The sequence below is a fragment of the Neoarius graeffei genome, chromosome 11, assembly GCF_027579695.1.
Source record: "Neoarius graeffei isolate fNeoGra1 chromosome 11, fNeoGra1.pri, whole genome shotgun sequence".
NCBI classification, from domain to species: domain Eukaryota; kingdom Metazoa; phylum Chordata; class Actinopteri; order Siluriformes; family Ariidae; genus Neoarius; species Neoarius graeffei.
The window spans coordinates 19,508,955-19,527,247 of record NC_083579.1 but is presented as its reverse complement, the minus strand read 5'-3'; the positions used below and the strand labels follow the sequence as shown (position 1 = coordinate 19,527,247).

Below are 18,293 nucleotides of genomic sequence, written 5' to 3'. Positions count from 1 at the left end.
GGCAGAATGCCATTGTGTTTCAGCCTACAGCTTCTAACATGGTGTTTAACCTGAGAAGTCTGGTTAATGATACTGAGAATTGGATATGCTAAAACCCAGCTGTCAAACTCGAGGCCTGTCAGCCAAATATGGCCTTCTGTCTCATTTAAATTTGCAATTGTACTATTATATTTCAAAATAATATTACTGTATGCTACTCAGAATGTTCCGACTAGATCTAGAGATTTCAGACTAATATCTCAAATAGAGAGTAGACCCATAGCAGAGTTATTTTGCATGTTCTGTGCATAACATTGTACAATGCACATTCTTGCATCTTTGCACAGTCTTGAAATGCAGGTTCAAATCTACACCTACATTGACAATCAGTTTATATACACTCATCATGGACATGAATCTTCTTCTTTCATCTGCTCCCATCAGGGGTCACCACAGCAGATATGTTCCGCATATTTGATTTGACATAGGTTTTACACCCGATAACCTTCCTGACACAACCCTCTCCAATCTATCCAGGCTTGGGACTGGCATCAAGTGTGGACTGGCTTGTACAGTCCCAGTGGCTGGGTATTTTTACTTAATCTGCATATTGTTGAACTGTGGGGGAAACCAGAGCACCTGAAGGAAATCCACACAGACACCGGGAGAACATGCAAACTTCACAGAGAAAGACCCTCTTTGGGCGTGAGGTTTGAGGCTGGAACGTTCTTGCTGTCAGTCGACAGTGCTAACCACTGCACCACCGTGCCACCCTGGACATGAATGTCATGGCAATATTGGGCTTTCACTGATTTCTTTGACCCATTCTTTTTCTGGGGAAGAATGATTGTACAACATAAATTTTAATAGAAAAAAAAGAATGGGGTGCACGTTTTCATTTATTTTGGGGTTTTCTGAAATCAACACATGGTCAAAAATAGACATACAACCAGTTAGGTTATTAATTCGGTGGTACTGAAAGTTCCAAAATGTCTTACCTTGCAAAGGCCAAGGACTCTTAACTTCCTGTTAGTGATGAAGATTGACTACAGCTGGTAGATTCTCTGTGCCAACTTGAAAAAGGCTTTGTTTGACAATTACAAGTTATTTGGAGCCAATTTACCAAGGTCCAGAAGAATACCCAAACTGTTATCCTCAGCTGAGAGGAAATTGGCTCGAAGGGTCAGGAAAAACCCAGGAACCAACAAGGTACAGGCCTGCCATGAATTGGAAGCTGCTGGTGTCACTAGTGTCACTGTTTACAGCCAAACAAGTTTTGCAATGGGGGAAAAAAGTAAGTGAACCCATACCTGCATTTCTGTATAAATTTGGAAGGGAGTTTGACAATGTGGGTACAAGATACTTTGACACTCCAACATTGAGTTTGCTATTCACAAGAAGCAGCTGCTGATGTGTGCCTTGGAAAAAAAAGAGAAAGAGCTCAAAAGCTCAAATCAAGAATTTTTGATTTGCATGGAACTGGAAAGAGTTACAAACAATTTCAAAAAGTTTAGATATTCATCAGTCCACTGTTAGACAAATTAGATGATTTTAGTACTGTGGTTTGTCTCCCTAGAAGTAGGGGCCCAGCCGAGATTACTTCAAAGGGTTGATGCAGAATCCTCAATGAGGTAAAAAAGAACCCTAGACTAACACCTAAAGACTCAATAAAGACATGAAATCTTATTTTTTTGTGTTATTAGTTAAAACAGATTGTGGTTTTTTTTCGTTATTATAACTTACATGAAGATCAGACCATATTTTATGATAAATTTATGCAAAAATGCAAATTCACTTACTTTTTCTTGCCACTGTACATCACCATGGTGATGAGAGGCTACTGTCTAACAAAGAAACCCCTGTTCTAAAATCAATACCAAGCTCAAAAAAAAAAAAATTGCAGTTGATCACATGGACAAAGAAAAAGCATTTCAAGAAAAGTTTATGGTCAGATGAGACAAAGATTTAGTTGTTTGGCCTTAATGACCAGCGGTACAGAGGAACATTGCGCCAGCTGTTAAGCATAGTGGGGTTCTGCTCTGGGGTTCAATTGCTGTCAAGGGAAGGCAAAGTGGATGGAATATTGAAGGACGACAAGTACTTCAAAATTCTTCAGCATAACCTTAAATCATCAGAAGATTGGACACAATTGGGTGTTTCAACAGGACAGTGACCCCAAACACACATCATAGCTGGTTGTGGAAGATAAAGCAGACTAATATGAATCTTGAAACAAGTCCTGACAACCCTGTCAAAAATATGTGGACTGTATTTAAATGTCAGACCTGTGCCAGGAAACACACAAATTTAATTGGACTCAACCAATTCTGCTGAGAAGAGTGGTCAAATATCCAGTCAGAATTTTACCAGAAGCTTGTTGATGGCTACCAAAAGTGTCTGGTCAAGATTAAATTTGCTAAGGGACATTGAACCAAATATCATGTGTACATTGGCATGGTGGTGTAGTGGTTAGCACGGTCGCCTCACAGCAAGTGGCCGGCAAGGGCCTTTCTGTGTGGAGTTTGCATGTTCTCCCAGTGTCTGCATGGGTTTCTTCTGGGTGCTCCAGTTTCTCCCACAGTCCAAAGACATGCAGGTTAGGTTAACTGGTGGCTCTAAATTGACCATAGGTGTGAACGGGAGTGTGAATGGTTGGTTGTCTCTGTGTCGGCCCTGCAGTAACCTGGCGACTTATCCAGGGTGTACCCCGCCTCTTGCCCATAGTCAGCTGGGATAGGCTCCAGCTTGCCTGTGACCCTGTAGAACAGGATAAGCAGCTACAGATAATGGATGGTGCATCATGTGTCCTGTATGTACACCCCCCATTTTTAGAAAAGTTGGAATATTTTCCAAAATGCAATAAAAACAAGAATCTTTGACTTATTAATTCATGTGAACCTTTATGTAACTGAAAAATACAAAGAAAATATTTTCAATAGTTTTACTGACTAACTTAATTGCATTTTGTAAATATGAACAAAGTTGGAATTTTATACCTGCAACACATTAAAAAAAATTGGGACAGAGGCTAAATAAGACTGAAAAGTTTATAGGATATTCAAGTAACACCATTTTGGAAGATTTCACAATAAGCAAGTGTGATAGCGGGGGTGTTGTAAAACGTTGGCTGTAAATGTTGAGGAGTCAGGTGAACCAGGAGGTAACATGAGGAGTGACACCTGTAATTAGTCACTGGCTGTATACGAATGTGTCTTTTGTCTCTTTCAGTGGCCAGTAATGAGAGAGAGAGAGAGCGCTGTGTTCCCCAACGTGTGGCTGTGTTTGTGTGTGCACGGTCAAAGCATGGTGGGGAAAAAAGTCAAAATCAAAATGCACCTTGGACTGTTATGCCTGTCTCCCAATTCTTCATTGCCCAAGCGTAAAAGTTGTTACAGCAGGTTAACTGGTAACAGAGTGAGTGTACCATGATTGGATATAAAAAGGAGCATGCACCAAAGGCTCAGTCTTTGTAAGCAAGGATGGGTCGTGGCTCACTTTTTTGTGCCAAAAGTCATGAGAGAATTGTAAGTCAAGTTTGTTTGTATAGCGCTTTTAACAATAGACATTGTCCCAAAGCAGCTTTACAGAATCTGAATAACCCAAGACATGAGCCAATTTTATCCCTAATCTATCCCCAATGAGCAAGCCCATGGTGACATTGGCAAGGAAAAACTCCCCCAGATGACAAGAGGAAGAAACCTCGAGAGGAACCAGACCCAAAAGAGAACCCACCCTCACCTGGACAACAACAGACAACATGACTATAACATTAACAGTTTTAACATGAAGTCAGTTTCACTGATGTTATAACTCTTCATTAATGGAAACTTGAGTGCAAAACTGTTCATGATAACTGCAGTCCTAAAGTTAGCAAGTCAACTGTAGTTCTCAGCCATAAAAGCATTACTGTAAGTGTCCAGAGCGTCAAACAAGTGTGACTTCCACCTGTCCATCTGGGGCCATCTTTCACAGGAGCGATGTGATGAGACTCCAACCAGATATAGGGCATCAGGATGGCTCAGGCAGGTCCGAGGAGCAGAAGAGGTCAGCATCTCGATCCCAGGATTGACTTGTAACTCAGAGGGACAGATTTGGGGGGGCGAACACAGGTTGTTAGGTATGCCCAGTGTCACCTGAATAAGTAGGTACAGTATACATTTTGCGCTGAGTACAAGCAGGGACTCCGGCAAAACTGACTATGAACAGCATAACTAAAAGGGGAGAGCCAGAAGGTAACACAGGCATGAGAGAGCCCCAGGACATAAAGCAGCCAGCCACTATACCGTCAACAAACTCAAGTGAGCAAGCGAGTGGGGGACTGACAGCATCCACACATCCCAGTTAACCAAAACACTCTATGTCTGAGGACCCTCCAGATCTACACCTTTACCTCATAAACACCATTAACAAAAGGCTTGACTAAACAGATATGTTTTCAGCCTAGACTTAAATGCTGAGACTGTGTCTGATTCCCGAACACTACTTGGAAGGCTGTTCCATAACTGTGGGGCTTTATCAGAAAAGGCTCTGCCCCCTGATGTAGCCTTCACTATACGAGGTACCAGCAGATAGCCTGCACCTTTTGATCTAAGTAGGCGTGGTGGGTCATAAAGGACCAGAAGTTTGCTCAGGTACTGTGGTGCGAGACCATTCAGTGCTTTAAAGGTCAATAGTAGTATTTTATAATCAGTATGAAATTTGATTGGGAGCCAATGCAGTGTGGATAAGACAGGGGTGATGTGGTCACATTTTCTAGTTCCAGTAAGGACTCTTTCTGCTGCATTTTGAACTAACTGGAGCTTGTTTATGCACTTATTGGAACATCCAGACAGTAAGGCATTACAATAATCCAACCTGGAGGTAACAAAAGCATGAGCTATGCTCTCATCAAAATTAAAATTTCTTAATGCATTATTGTAGAGATTTTAAATTTGAAATTGTCTATCAGTCAAGAATGGGACAACATTTCTCCTTCAAAACTACAGCAATTGGTTTCCTCACTTCCCAAAAGTTTACAGAGTGTTGTTAAAAGTAGGTGATGCAGCACAGTGCTAAACATGCCGCTGTCCCAACTTTTCTGAAACGTGTTGCTGACATCAAATTCCAAATGAGCATATATTTTTCAAAAATGAATAAAATTTCTCAGTTTCAATATTTGATATGTTGTCTTTGTACTATTTTCAATGAAATATAGGGTTTCCATGATTTGCAAATCTTCGCATTCTGTTTTTATTTATGTTTTACACAGTATACCAACTTTTTTGGAATTGGGTTTGGCCAGAGAAAAAGAACAGTTCAAAGAAAATCACTGAAAGGCCAATATTGCCATGACATTCATATCCATGATGAATGTGCAGAAACTTCTGACCACAAATGTTGGTGTAGATTTGAACCTGCATTTCAACACTCTGAGATGCAAGAATGCACACTTCATGTACACACACACAAAAGGTTTTTCTGTATTTTGACTGTTTGTAACAAGAGATCAAAACTGTAACAGGTTTTCAATTGTCAAAAGTTAATTGATTGAATTTTTAATGCATTTGAGATCAAACAGTAAATAGAAAATAATAAAAATCTAGTAAATCGCCCTATTCAACTGTAGCAATCCATATTATGCCCTGAACTGCTCAATTAATTAAAGAGAAATAACTGTCAGAAAAACCACTGAATTAAAGTCAATTGTTTGAAACCATTGAAGTGTCCAAACTTTTATTTATTTATTTATTTTTATTTTTTTACACACACGCACACACACACACAGTTGTGGTCAGATGTTTACATATGAATGTCATGGCAATATTTGGGCTTTCAGTAATTTTTTCTGTGGCAGAATGTACAGCATACATCTTTAGTTAAAAAAAACACTAGAATTTGGTGCACAAGTTTTAATTTTATTTGGGCTTTCTGAAATCAACACAGGGTCAAAAATATACATACAGCACACCTAATATTTGGGTAAAATATCTCTTCACAGGATTCACCTTGACCAAACATTTTTGTTTACCATGAACAAGCTTCTGGTAGAATTAGTTGGATATTTCACGACTCTTCATGGTAGAGTTCAATTAAATTTGTTTTTTTTTCTTGGCATGGACTCAACTTATAAGCACAGTCCATATATTTTCAATAGGGTTGAAGTCAGGACTTGTTTTAAGCTTAATGTTAGCCTGCTTTATCCTCCACAACCAGCTCTGATGTGTGTTTGGGTTCATTGTCCTGTTGTAACTCCCAAGTTGTGTTCAAGTTTCTGATGGTTTATGCTGAAGAATTCTGAGGTAGTCCTTCATTATTCCATCCACTTTGTGCAATGAACCAGTTCCACTGGCAGCAAAACAGCCCCAGAGCATGATGATCCTACCACCACCACCAGCTGGTACAGTGTCCCTCTGTACATGGTGGTCATTGTGACCAAACAACAACTCAATCTTTGTCTCATCTGACCATACAGCTATCCTCCAGGAGGCTTTTTCTTGGTCCGTGCGGTCAGCTTCAAACTTTAATTAAGCTTGAAAGTGTCAATTTTGGAGCAGGGGGTTACCAAGCGTTCTTGGATAGAAACCTCTTGGTTCATGGTGATCTGAACTGTAGACAGTGACCCATCAGCTTCCAGTTCATGGCAGGGCTGTGCCATGATGGTTCCCAGATTGTTCCTGATCATCCAAACCAATTTCCTTTCAGCAGAGGGTGACAGTTTGGGTTTTCTTGAAGCAAAGTGGTTTGGCAAAGTGACTACACCTCACAATAACTTGGATACAATTGTTTGAACTGATCTTGGAATTTGCAGTTGTTTAGAAATGGCTCCAAGAGACATTCCGGAGTTGTGTACATCTACCTGTATGATCTTCTTTCTCAGATCTGCACTGAGCTCCTTGGACTTTCCCATTTTACTATGTGTTGATCAATCCAATGAGTGCTGTAAACTGTGAGATTAAGAAACCTCAGCCTTGGCAAGATAAGACCTTTTGGAAGTTTCAGCACCTCTGAATTAATAATCTAAGTGAGTGTATGTAAATTTTTAACCCGGTATTTATAATTTTGACCCTGTGTTGATTTCAGAAAACCCAAAGAAAATTTAAACTTGTGCACCAAATTCTTTTTTTTTTTTATTAAAGATGTATGCTGTACAATCATTCTGCCACAGAAAAAGAACAGTTCAAAGAAATTACTGAAAGCTCAAATATCGCCATGACATTCATATCCAAGATGACATTCATGTCACTGTATGTAAACTTCTGACCACAACTATGTGTGTGTGTGTGTGTGTGTGTGTGTGTGTGTGTGTGTGTGAGACATACATACATACAGTGGTGCTTGAAAGTTTGTGAACCCTTTAGAATTTTCTATATTTCTGCATAAATATGACCTAAAACATCATCAGATTGTCACACAAGTCCTAAAAGTAGGTAAAGAGAACCCAGTTAAACAAATAAGACAAAATATTATACTTGGTCATTTATTTATTGAGGAAAATGATCCAATATTACATATCTGTGAGTGGCAAAAGTATGTGAACCTCTAGGATTAGCAGTTAATTTGAAGGTGAAATTAGAGTCAGGTGATTTCAATCGATGGGATGACAATCAGGTGTGAGTGGGCACCCTGTTTTATTTAAAGAACAGGGATCTATCAAAGTCTGATCTTCACAACACATGTTTGTGGAAGTGTATAATAGTACGAACAAAGGAGATTTCTGAGGACCTCAGAAACAGCATTGTTGATGCTCATAAGGCTGGAAAAGGTTACAAAACCATCTCTAAAGAGTTTGGACTCCACCCATCCACAGTCAGACAGATTGTGTACAAATGCAGGAAATTTAAGACCATTGTTACCCTCCCCAGGAGTGGTCAACCAACAAAGATCACTCGAAGAGCAAGGCGTGTAATAGTCGGCGAGGTCACAAAGGACCCCAGGGTAACTTCTAAGCAACTGAAGGCCTCTCTCATGTTGGTTAATATTAATGTTCATGAGTCCACCATCAGGAGAACACTGAACAACAATGGTGTGCATGGCAGGCTTGCAAGGAGAAAGCCACTGCTCTCCAAAAATAACATTGCTGCTCATCTGCAGTTTGCTAAATATCACGTGGACAAGCCAGACAGCTATTGGAAAAATGTTTTGTGAAGGATAAGACCAAAATAGAAAATTTTGGTTGAAATGAGAAGCCTCATGTTTGGAGAAAGGAAAACACTGCATTCCAGCATAAGAACCATATCCCATCTGTGAAACATGGTGGTGGTAGTATCATGGTTTGGGCCTGTTTTGTTGCATCTGGGCCAGGACGGCTTGCCATCATTGATGGAACAATGAATTCTGAATTATACCAGTGAATTCTAAAGGAAAATGTCAGGACATCTGTCCATGAACTGAATCTCAAGAGAAGGTGGGTCATGCAGCAAGACAACGACCTTAAGCACACAAGTCGTTCTACCAAAGAATGATTAAACAAGAATACAGTTAATGTTTTGGAATAGCCAAGTCAAAGTCCTGACCTTAATCCAATCGAAATGTTGTGGAAGGACCTGAAGCGAGCAGTTCATGTGAGGAAACCCACCAACATCCCAGATTTGAAGCTGTTCTGTATTGAGGAATGGGCTAAAATTCCTCCAAGCCAGTGTGCAGGACTGATCAACAATTACCGGAAATGTTTAGTTGCAGTTATTGCTGCACAAGGGGGTCACACCAGATACTGAAAGCAAAGGTTCACATACTTTTGCCACTCACAGATATGTAATATTGGATCATTTTCCTCAATAAATAAATGACCAAGTATAATATTTTGTCTCATTTGTTTAACTGGGTTCTCTTTATCTACTTTTAGGACTTGTGTGAAAATCTGATGATGTTTTAGGTCATTTTTATGCAGAAATATAGAAAATTCTAAAGGGTTCACAAACTTTCAAGCACCACTGTACATGCTTGAAAGTTTGTGAACTCTTTAGAATGGTCTGTATTTCTGCATATGACCTAAAACAATCAGATTTTCACACAAGTCCTAAAAGTAGATAAAGAGAACCCAGTTAAACAAATGAGACAAAAATATTATACTTGGTCATTTATTTATTGAGGAAATTGATCCAATATTACATATCTGTGAGTGGCAAAAGTATGTGAACCTCCAGGATTAGCAGTTAATTTGAAGGTGAAATTAGTCAGGTGTTTTCAATCAATGGGATGACAATCAGGTGCAAGTGGGCACCCTGTTTTATTTAAAGAACAGGGATCTATCAAAGTCTGATCTTCAAAACACATGTTTGTTGAAGTGTATCATGGCATGAACAAAGGAGATTTCTGAGGACCTCAGAAAAAGCGTTGTTGATGCTCATCAGGCTGGAAAATGTTACAAAACCATCTCTAAAGAGTTTGGACTCCAGCAATCCACAGACAGACAGATTGTGTACAAATGGAGGAAATTCAAGACCATTGTTACCCTCCCCAGGAGTGGTCGGCCAACAAAGGTCACTCCAAGAGCAAGACGTGTAATAGTTGGCGAGGTCACAAAGGACCCCGGGGTAACTTCTAAGCAACTGAAGGGCTCTCTCACATTGGTTAATGTTAATGTTCATGAGTCCACCATCAGGAGAACACTGAACAACGATGGTGTTGTAAGACTCCCTATGTGTGGGTGGAGCATGGAGGACGGCAGGACAGAGATCAGGTTTGCAAAAGGCTTTATTGCCACACTTTTCAGTGAACAATGTTATATTGGCTAGACACACACACAGCCAGCGTCTAGTCCGGAGATCAGCTCCTCTGCTCTCACTCTCCCTCCTTAAATAGGGCGCGGTCACTGGGAAGACACACACAAAGCCAGGTTAATTGTTCTCAGGTGTCGTGATTCTGCCACTTACCTTCCCTGACTCCGCCCTCCTGTCACAGACCGGCGCTTGACCACGCCCCCGCTGCCACATACTCCAACCACCCGACTCAGGCCGGGCGGCCGTCCGGCCTGCAGCCAACTCCACCCCCCCCCTTGACGGGAGAGGAAGTCCGCCACGACCATCTGCGCCCCCGGCCTGTGGACCACCTTGAAATTAAAGGGTTGGAGCGCCAGATACCAACGGGTGATCCGCGCGTTGGCATCTTTCATGCGGTGGAGCCACTGGAGGGGCGCGTGGTCCGAACAGAGGGTGAAAGGGCGCCCCAGTAGGTAGTACCGGAGGGCAAGAACCGCCCACTTGATGGCCAGACACTCTTTCTCGATGGTGCTGTAGCGCCCCTCACGCACCGACAGCTTCCTGCTGATATACAGGACAGGGCGGTCCTCCCCCTCCACCTCCTGGGACAAAACAGCCCCCAGCCCTCTGTCCGACGCATCGGTCTGCAACATAAAGGGGAGAGAAAAGTCAGGGGAGTGTAGAAGTGGCCCCCCACACAGTGCAGCCTTTACCTCTGAGAAAGCCCGCTGGCACTGCTCCGTCCACTGGACCGGATCTGGTGCCCCCTTTTTAGTGAGATCAGTCAGTGGGCTGGTGACGTCCGAATAATTAGGTATAAACCTACGATAATAGCCAGCCAGCCCCAGGAACTGTCTCACCCCCTTTTTGGTCTTGGGCCTCGGGCAGGCCGCAATTGCTGCCGTCTTATTAATTTGGGGACGCACCTGCCCATTGCCCAAGTGGAAGCCCAGGTACCATACTTCCACCCGCCCAATCGCACACTTCTTTGGGTTGGCTGTGAGCCCTGCTCGCCTCAGCGACCTAAGGACGGCCCTCAGATGTTCGAGGTGCCGCTGCCAGTCATTGCTATAGATGATGATGTCATCTAAATATGCTGCCGCATATGTGGCGTGAGGGCGGAGGACTCTGTCCATCAGCCGCTGAAACGTCGCGGGCGCCCCAAACAGCCCAAACGGAAGGGTGACGAATTGGTGTAAACCAAACGGTGTGGAAAAGGCCGTTTTTTCTCGGGATAGTGGAGTCAAGGGGATCTGCCAATATCCCTTCGTCAAATCCAGTGTCGAATAAAATCGAGCAGTGCCGGGTCGATCGAGCAGCTCATCAATACGAGGCATTGGGTACGCGTCGAATTTAGACACCGCATTGACTTTTCTATAGTCCACACAGAACCGGACCGGCCCGTCGGCCTTGGGTACCAAGACCACCGGGCTGCTCCAGTCACTGTGGGACTCCTCGACGATGCCCATTTTGAGCATGGTCTGAAGTTCTTCCCGAACCACCTTTTTTTTGTGTTCAGGTAGCCTGTAAGGGCGGCTACGCACTACCACCCCCGGGGGTGTCTCTATGTGGTGCTTTATGAGGTTAGTGCAACCGGGCAGGGGCGAGAACACATCCAAAAACTCGGTCTGCAACTGGGCGACCTCCGTGAGTTGGGTCGGGGAGAGGTGGTCTCCACAGGGGACCGGAGAGGTACGTGATGCCAATGTTCCTTTTTGAACCTCCGCCCCAGCTCCGCCTTCTCCGGAACTACCGACACCAACGCCACGGGGACCTCCTTGTTCCAGAGTTTAAGCAGATTGAGGTGGTAAATCTGTAGCGCCCCACCCCTGTCCGTTCGCCTCACCTCATAGTCGATATCCCCGACTCGCCGTGTGACCTCAAAGGGTCCTTGCCACTTGGCGATCAATTTGGAGCTCGACGTGGGCAACAGTACAAGTACCTTATCTCCCAGAGTGAACTCTCTAAGGCGCGTACCCTTGTTGTACAGGCGGGCTTGCCGTTCCTGGGCCTGCCGCAAATTCTCCTGAGTTAGGTGGGTGAGCGTGTGGAGTTTTGCGCGCAGGTCCATAACGTACTGAATTTCATTCTTACTTTGTGAAGGTCCCTCCTCCCAATTTTCCCACAGCACGTCCAGGATGCCGCGCGGCTTACGCCCATATAATAATTCAAACGGGGAGAACCCCGTGGAGGCTTGGGGGACCTCTCGCACTGAGAACAGCAAGGGTTCGAGCCACTTATCCCAATTACGTGCGTCCTCACTTACGAATTTTTTAATAATATTTTTGAGGGTGCGGTTGAATCGTTCTACCAAACCGTCCGTTTGTGGGTGATACACGCTGGTGCGGATCGGCTTAATCCCCAATAACCTATACAGTTCGCGCAGTGTTCGTGACATAAACGTAGTGCCTTGATCAGTCAGAATCTCTTTCGGGATTCCAACTCGGGAGATGACGCGGAAGAGTGCCTCTGCAATACTGCGTGCTGAGATATTGCGCAGAGGCACGGCTTCCGGGTATCGCGTTGCATAGTCCACCAGAACTAATATAAAGCGGTACCCTCATGCTGACCGATCTAATGGCCCGACGAGATCCATCCCAATTCTCTCAAACGGGGTCTCGATTAACGGTAGAGGGCGCAAAGGCGCTTTTGGAATGGCTGCTGGGTTTACTAACTGGCATTCGCGGCATGCCGTACACCACCTACAGACATCGCCGCGAATCCCCGGCCAATAGAATCGGGCCATTATTTGGGCTAGTGTTTTATCCTGCCCCAAGTGTCCAGCCATGGGATTAAAGTGCCAATTCCCGGTGGCTTTTCGGAATTAAAAGCTGCGTGACTCGCTCTTTAGTTTGAGTGTCCTGCGTCACTCGGTATAATCTATCCTTCATAATCGCGAAGTAGGGGAAGGACGGGGTGGCGTTCGGCTGGAGCGTTTGACCATCGATTACTCTCACTTGGTCAAACGCATGCCGCAGAGTCTCGTCTCGCGACTGCTCTAATGGGAAATCCGCGAGGGATTCCCCAAGAGAGAGAGGAGGAGCCGGCGGCTCCTCACTCTGACGCGGAGATGACGTCGACAGCTCTGTGACAGCTGCTCCCGCCAAAGCGACACCGGGACCTCCCCTGTCAAATGGCAGGACCCACTCTCTACTAGGCGTGTCATTAAACCCCGAAATCCCGGCCAATCAGTCCCCAAAATTAACGAGTGGGTAAGGCGAGGATTAACCGCCGCCTTCACTATAAATTTTTCCCCTCTGAAAATAATGTGGACCGACACCAAAGGGTAGCTGTGAACATCCCCGTGTACACACAACACCTTCACCCCTTGTGCTCCCCCCAATGCCTCGTTTTGAACCAGGCTTTGGCGAATTGAGGTCTGATTACAACCAGAATCCACCAACGCCTGATATGTAGCCCCTTGGATACTCACCGGTATGCGATACGCTCCGGCCCGATCGAGGGCGGCCTCTGGCGCGTCGGGGATCCGAACCACCGCGCCCACTTCCATTGCTGTGCACTGCTGATGAAGGTGGCCCGGCTCCCCGCAGCGCCAGCAAACCGGCCCGGGCTTTCCCTCTGCACCGGTGATCTGGGGCTCACTCACCTGAGGTGGGGGAGAGACAGACACAGAAGGGAGAAACGGGAGGGCACCGCGGGTGTGGCGGGCCGGCTGGGGTGGAGCCGGCCCCCGCCTCCGCGGTGGGGGAATGGGGCGAGGACGGGACACAGGAGGAGAGGGAGAGAGAGAGAGAGAGAGAGAAGAGGAGAGGAGAGAAGAGACGATGCCATCTGCTGTCCTGCCGCCGGGACAGCGGCCAGATGATCCTCCGCCAGCTCGACTGCCTGATCCAGCGACGCCGGGCGGTGGCACTGGACCCACTCCGCGGTTCCGTCTGGTAAGCGGGCGACGAACTGTTCCAGTACCACCTGGTCGACGATTCCCTCGGCGTCGCGATTGTTGGCCCTCAGCCACCGCCAGCAGGCGTCCCGGAGCTGCTGGCCGAACGCGAACGGCCGGCCGACTTCCTCCAGTCGCAGCGCGCGGAAGCGCTGGCGCTGTTGCTCCGGTGTGTGCCCCACGCGCTGGAGGACAGCCCGGCGGAGGTCCGCGTAGGCCAGCCGGCGGTCAGCGGGGAGCTGTAGCGCGGCCAGCTGTGCCTCTCCCGTGAGCAAGGGGAGGAGGCGCGCCGCGCGCTGCTCCATCGGCCACCCCGAGGCTTCGGCGACCTGTTCGAACAACGTGATGAACGCCTCGGGGTCGTCCTGCGGGCCCATCTTGGTGACAATGAGGGGAGACGGGCCCGTGGCCGGAGCGCTGGTGGACCCCGCCGACGCGAGGAGATGCCGGAACACCTCGCGATCTTCCTGCTGGGCCAGCACCAGGGCTTTGAAGCGCTGCTCCTGCTCCTTTCGGAGCGTGACGAGTGCCTGGTGCTGGCTTTGCTGAGCCGTGGCGAGGGCGTGGACCAGATCGGCGAACGGGGAGGATTCCATGGGGCTGCTGGTTTGGTGCTCCACGTCCCGGGTTTCAGCACCACTGTAAGACTCCCTACGTGTGGGTGGAGCACGGAGGACGGCAGGACAGAGATCGGGTTTGCAAAAGGCTTTATTGCCACACTTTTCAGTGAACAATGTTATATTGGCTAGACACACACACAGCCAGCGTCTAGTCCGGAGATCAGCTCCTCTGCTCTCACTCTCCCTCCTTAAATAGGGCGCGGTCACTGGGAAGACACACACAAAGCCAGGTTAATTGTTCTCAGGTGTCGTGATTCTGCCAGTTACCTTCCCTGACTCCGCCCTCCTGTCACAGACCGGCGCTTGACCACGCCCCCGCTGCCACAGGTGTGCATGGCAGGGTTGCAAGGAGAAAGCCACTGCTCTCCAAAAAGAACATTGCTGCTTGTCTACACTTTGCCAAAGATCACGTGGTGGTGTTGTTCGTCTGTCATATCGATGATGACCACTTTGTCATCCTAGGGCTGGGAGGTTGGCCTGTGAGTCTTCAGGTGGCTGATTAGGCTAATCTGGGCCCGAAAAGTCCTGTTGCAGTGTGGACAGGGGAGGTGGGTGATGTCATCTAGCACTAGAAGTCCCAGACAGGGGCCATTTGGCCTTTTTACCTAGAAAACCCACAAGAGGGCCAATTGGCCCCAAGTCCTCCCTGTAGACATTCATTTTGTTATGGAAATGTGGCTGTTAGTTACCTTACAGCTTAGAAATGAAATCTTACAATGCCTGTTGAATGTTGAATCTCTGCATCTTCGTTCCTTGGAGAGGAGCTTCTTTCACCACAAAATTCTTGAGGGAACTGAAGCGATAGTCCATGTGCACTGAGGTATTTATCCATCAAACAATTGTCTGGTTGCAGTCACATGAGTCGTTATGGTCACATGGGACATTCACATGTTCACATTTTAGAATAGAATGTGTTTTTATTCCTCATTCTCACATTCACACAGAAGTAGCCAACATGACTTCACCACTGAAGTGTGAAGTGTGTGAAATGTGACCTCCTCACCCCACAAACTGCCACTAACAGCCTCATTACCATAACAAAATGAGTGATTAGTGTATTGGGGAAAAGCGGTCGGGCCAAATGGCCCCTATGTGGGTCTTCTAGGTAGACAGAAAAATGCTGGGACTTCTGGTGCTAGAGGGTTTCTGTCCCACTTCTTCCTGGCCTGCCTTTTCTGTTGAGCTGTGGTAATGCATGATTCCTCATGGATGACAGCTCTCTCATGGATTAGGTGTCACCATTTGGGTCGGTCAGTGGCAGTTTGTTCCCATGTGTTGAAGTCCATTCCAAATGATTTCAGAGAAGCTTTCAGTGAGTCTTTGAAAAACTTTTTCTGGCCACCACAGAGCCGAGCACCTTTTTCAAGTTCACAGTAGAATAGCCTCTTGGGCAGCCGGTGGTCTGGCATACGAACCAGGTGTCCTACCCATCGAAGTTGGTGCTGCTTTAGAATGGTGTGGATGGTGGGTAGGTCTGCTGTGGTGAATATATCCGTGTCTGGGATTTTGTCCTGCCATTTGATGTTGAGTAATTTCCTGAGACATGAAGTGTGAAAGTAGTTTAGCTTCTTAGCATGGCACTGGTAGACTGTCCATGTTTCACAAGCATACAGGAGTGTTGGGAGAACATCTGCTTTATACACGTTCAGTTTTGTCTCCGTGCGGATGCCTCTTCTGTTCCAGATGCTGCCGTGTATTCTGCCAAAGGTAGCACTTGCTTTTGTGATCCTGGCATTTACTTCGTCATTAGTGTTGACATTCTGGGAAAGTATGCTGCCAAGGTAAGTTAACTTTCTCACCACATTGAGTTTTTCATTGTTGACTGTAATGTTAGGCTCCACCAAGGGTTTTCCTGGGACTGGTTGATGGAGCACTTCTGTCTTCTTTGTGCTTGTCAAGCCAAAGTTTTTACAGCCAGATGAAAACTTGTCAGCCCTACACTGCATGTCAGCCTCTGAGCCAGCATTGCAGGCACAGTCATGTGCGAACAGAAAGTCTCTAACAAGGTCTGTCTTGGTTTTGGTTTTAGCCTGCAGTCTTCTTAAGTTGAATAACTTTCCATTAGTTCTGTATCTGATGTTGATTCCAACATCTCCTTCCATGAAGGCATTTGACAGCATTGCAGAGAACTTAGCACTGAACAAAGTGGGCACAGCCTTGTTTTACACCATTTGTGACAGGAAATGGGTTGGAAAAGTCACTATTCTCCTGAACACGTGCTTGCATGCCATTGTGGAACTGTTTGATTATGTTAAATGAACTTAGGTGGGCACCCATATTTGGCCATGTTCTTCCATAGGCCTTCTCTTGAAACAGAGTCAAAGGCCTTTGTTAGGTTGACATAGGTGGAGAATAGCTCAACATTCTGTTCCTGACACTTCTCTTGCAACTGTCTTGCAGCAAAGATCATGTCTATGGTTCCTCTGTCTTCCCTAAATCCACACTGGCTCTCTGGTAGGAGTCCTTGGTTGAGGTGTCGTATGAGTCTGTCAAGGAGAATTCTTGCATGTATCTTTCCTACAGAAGAGAGAAGGGATTTGCCTCAATGATTGTCACAAGCCTGACGGTTCCCTTTGCGTTTGTACAAGTGAATAATTGTTGCAACTTTGAATTCCTGTGGAATGGTATCCTGTTGCCATATTGGAGAGAATAGTTGATGGAGCTTATCAGTCATTGCTGTGCCACCTTCCTTGTAGATCTTGGCTGGGATGGAGTCTAGGCCAAGAGCTTAACCATTGGAGAGTAGACTTACTCCTTTCTGTATCTCTGAAGGGATGGGGGGTCATCACGCTTCTCATTTATTGGCACTTGTGGAATGATCCTGATGATGGGGGGTGATCCTGATGATGTAAGTCCATAGATTTCTTTTAGGGCATCATAGAAGTTCTTGAGGTTGTGCCTGTCAGCATAGCTTTGAATTTCATCAGCTTTATTGCTCAGCCATGTGTCTTGCATGTTTCATAGTTTCACCTGCACAGTCCTCTGAATATTGGTGAATGCATCTTTCTTTGAGGTAGATTTGGGGTCGTTAAGGTGCTTTGTCATTGAGTAGTTGCTGGATTTCCTCATTGTTTTCATTGAACCAGTCCTTGTGTTTCCTGTTTGTGGGCCCCAAGACCTCCAGTGCAGTGTTGTAGGTTATGTCTCTAAGGTTTGCCTGGCTGGCTTCTACATCCTGATCATCCAGTGAGGTGGATTTCAGGCGGTCTTGTAAGATTTCAGCAAGGGATTGCTTGGTTTCAGCGTTCTGTAGCTTCTTGGTGTTTAGTCATTTCAGAGCTTTCCTGACCTGTGGGCACCTCTTGGGTTGAATTTGAATGTTGAGTTGTATTATTATGAGATGGTGGTCAGTCCAACATTCAGTGCCACACATGGATTTGGTAATTCTTACATCTTGTCTGTCCCTCTTTCTGACAATGATCTAGTCAATAAGATGCCAATGTTTGGACCGTGGGTGCATCCAAGACGTTTTGTTGTGTGTAGGTGTAATTAAGGATTTGTGTATTTAAGATTTGGATAAGTGATCAATCTTTAATAATTACATAAAATCAGTCTCATTTGGATCGTTGAAGTAAATCATTCAATGAATCGAATCAAGGAATCATTTAATGAATCCGTGAATCATTTAGTGAATCGTTCAATGAATCATTTGGTGAACCGTTCAATGAATCATTTAGTGAATAATTGAATAAATCATACAATTAATCCTGGATAAATTACCAAACAGCTAGATTATGGTATCTTATCAAATTATTATTGATCACTTACCATATTAAAATTGTCTACACCTTCCTTGAATTCTTTTGACTGGGCCACTTCAGAATATCGAACAGCAGATGAGTACACACACAGCTTTGATAATAAATTAATTTATTATACAAAGATCTAAAATGGATAAATCAGTTGGACTATATACAGTGAGGTGTGTGTATGTGAATGTGTGTGTGTGTGTGTGTATAAGCAGTTTTAGCTTGAGGCACAGGAATTTGTTATCTGCAATCTTGGTATATGCGTGTGTGCGTGTGTGTGTGCGCGTCTGTGCCAGGACGAGCCAGAGTGTCTTATCTGCAATCTTGGAGGAGGGGACCCCTCAGGATTTAGTGAGCACGCGTTTTC

General features: G+C 45.5%; 1 protein-coding gene across 24 annotated transcripts in view; it reads left to right on the top strand.

The window, feature by feature from the left end:
• gphna (gephyrin a) overlaps positions 1–18,293 on the top strand; it is a 471,572-nt gene that overhangs the window by 372,115 nt on the left and 81,164 nt on the right. Inside the window, exon 25 of one of the 24 annotated variants that reach the window (XR_009655626.1) lies at positions 15,861–15,958. The exons of 22 other annotated variants lie outside the window; for them this stretch is intronic. Coding sequence is in view for 1 of the 2 variants with exons in the window: in XM_060933591.1 (XP_060789574.1) it covers positions 3,208–3,362 (155 nt within the window). In the remaining variant the exon portion in view is untranslated. Of the gene's footprint in view, positions 1–3,207; positions 4,418–15,860; positions 15,959–18,293 lie in introns of those variants that run through there. One more of the 24 variants, XM_060933591.1, reaches the window with a different exon arrangement.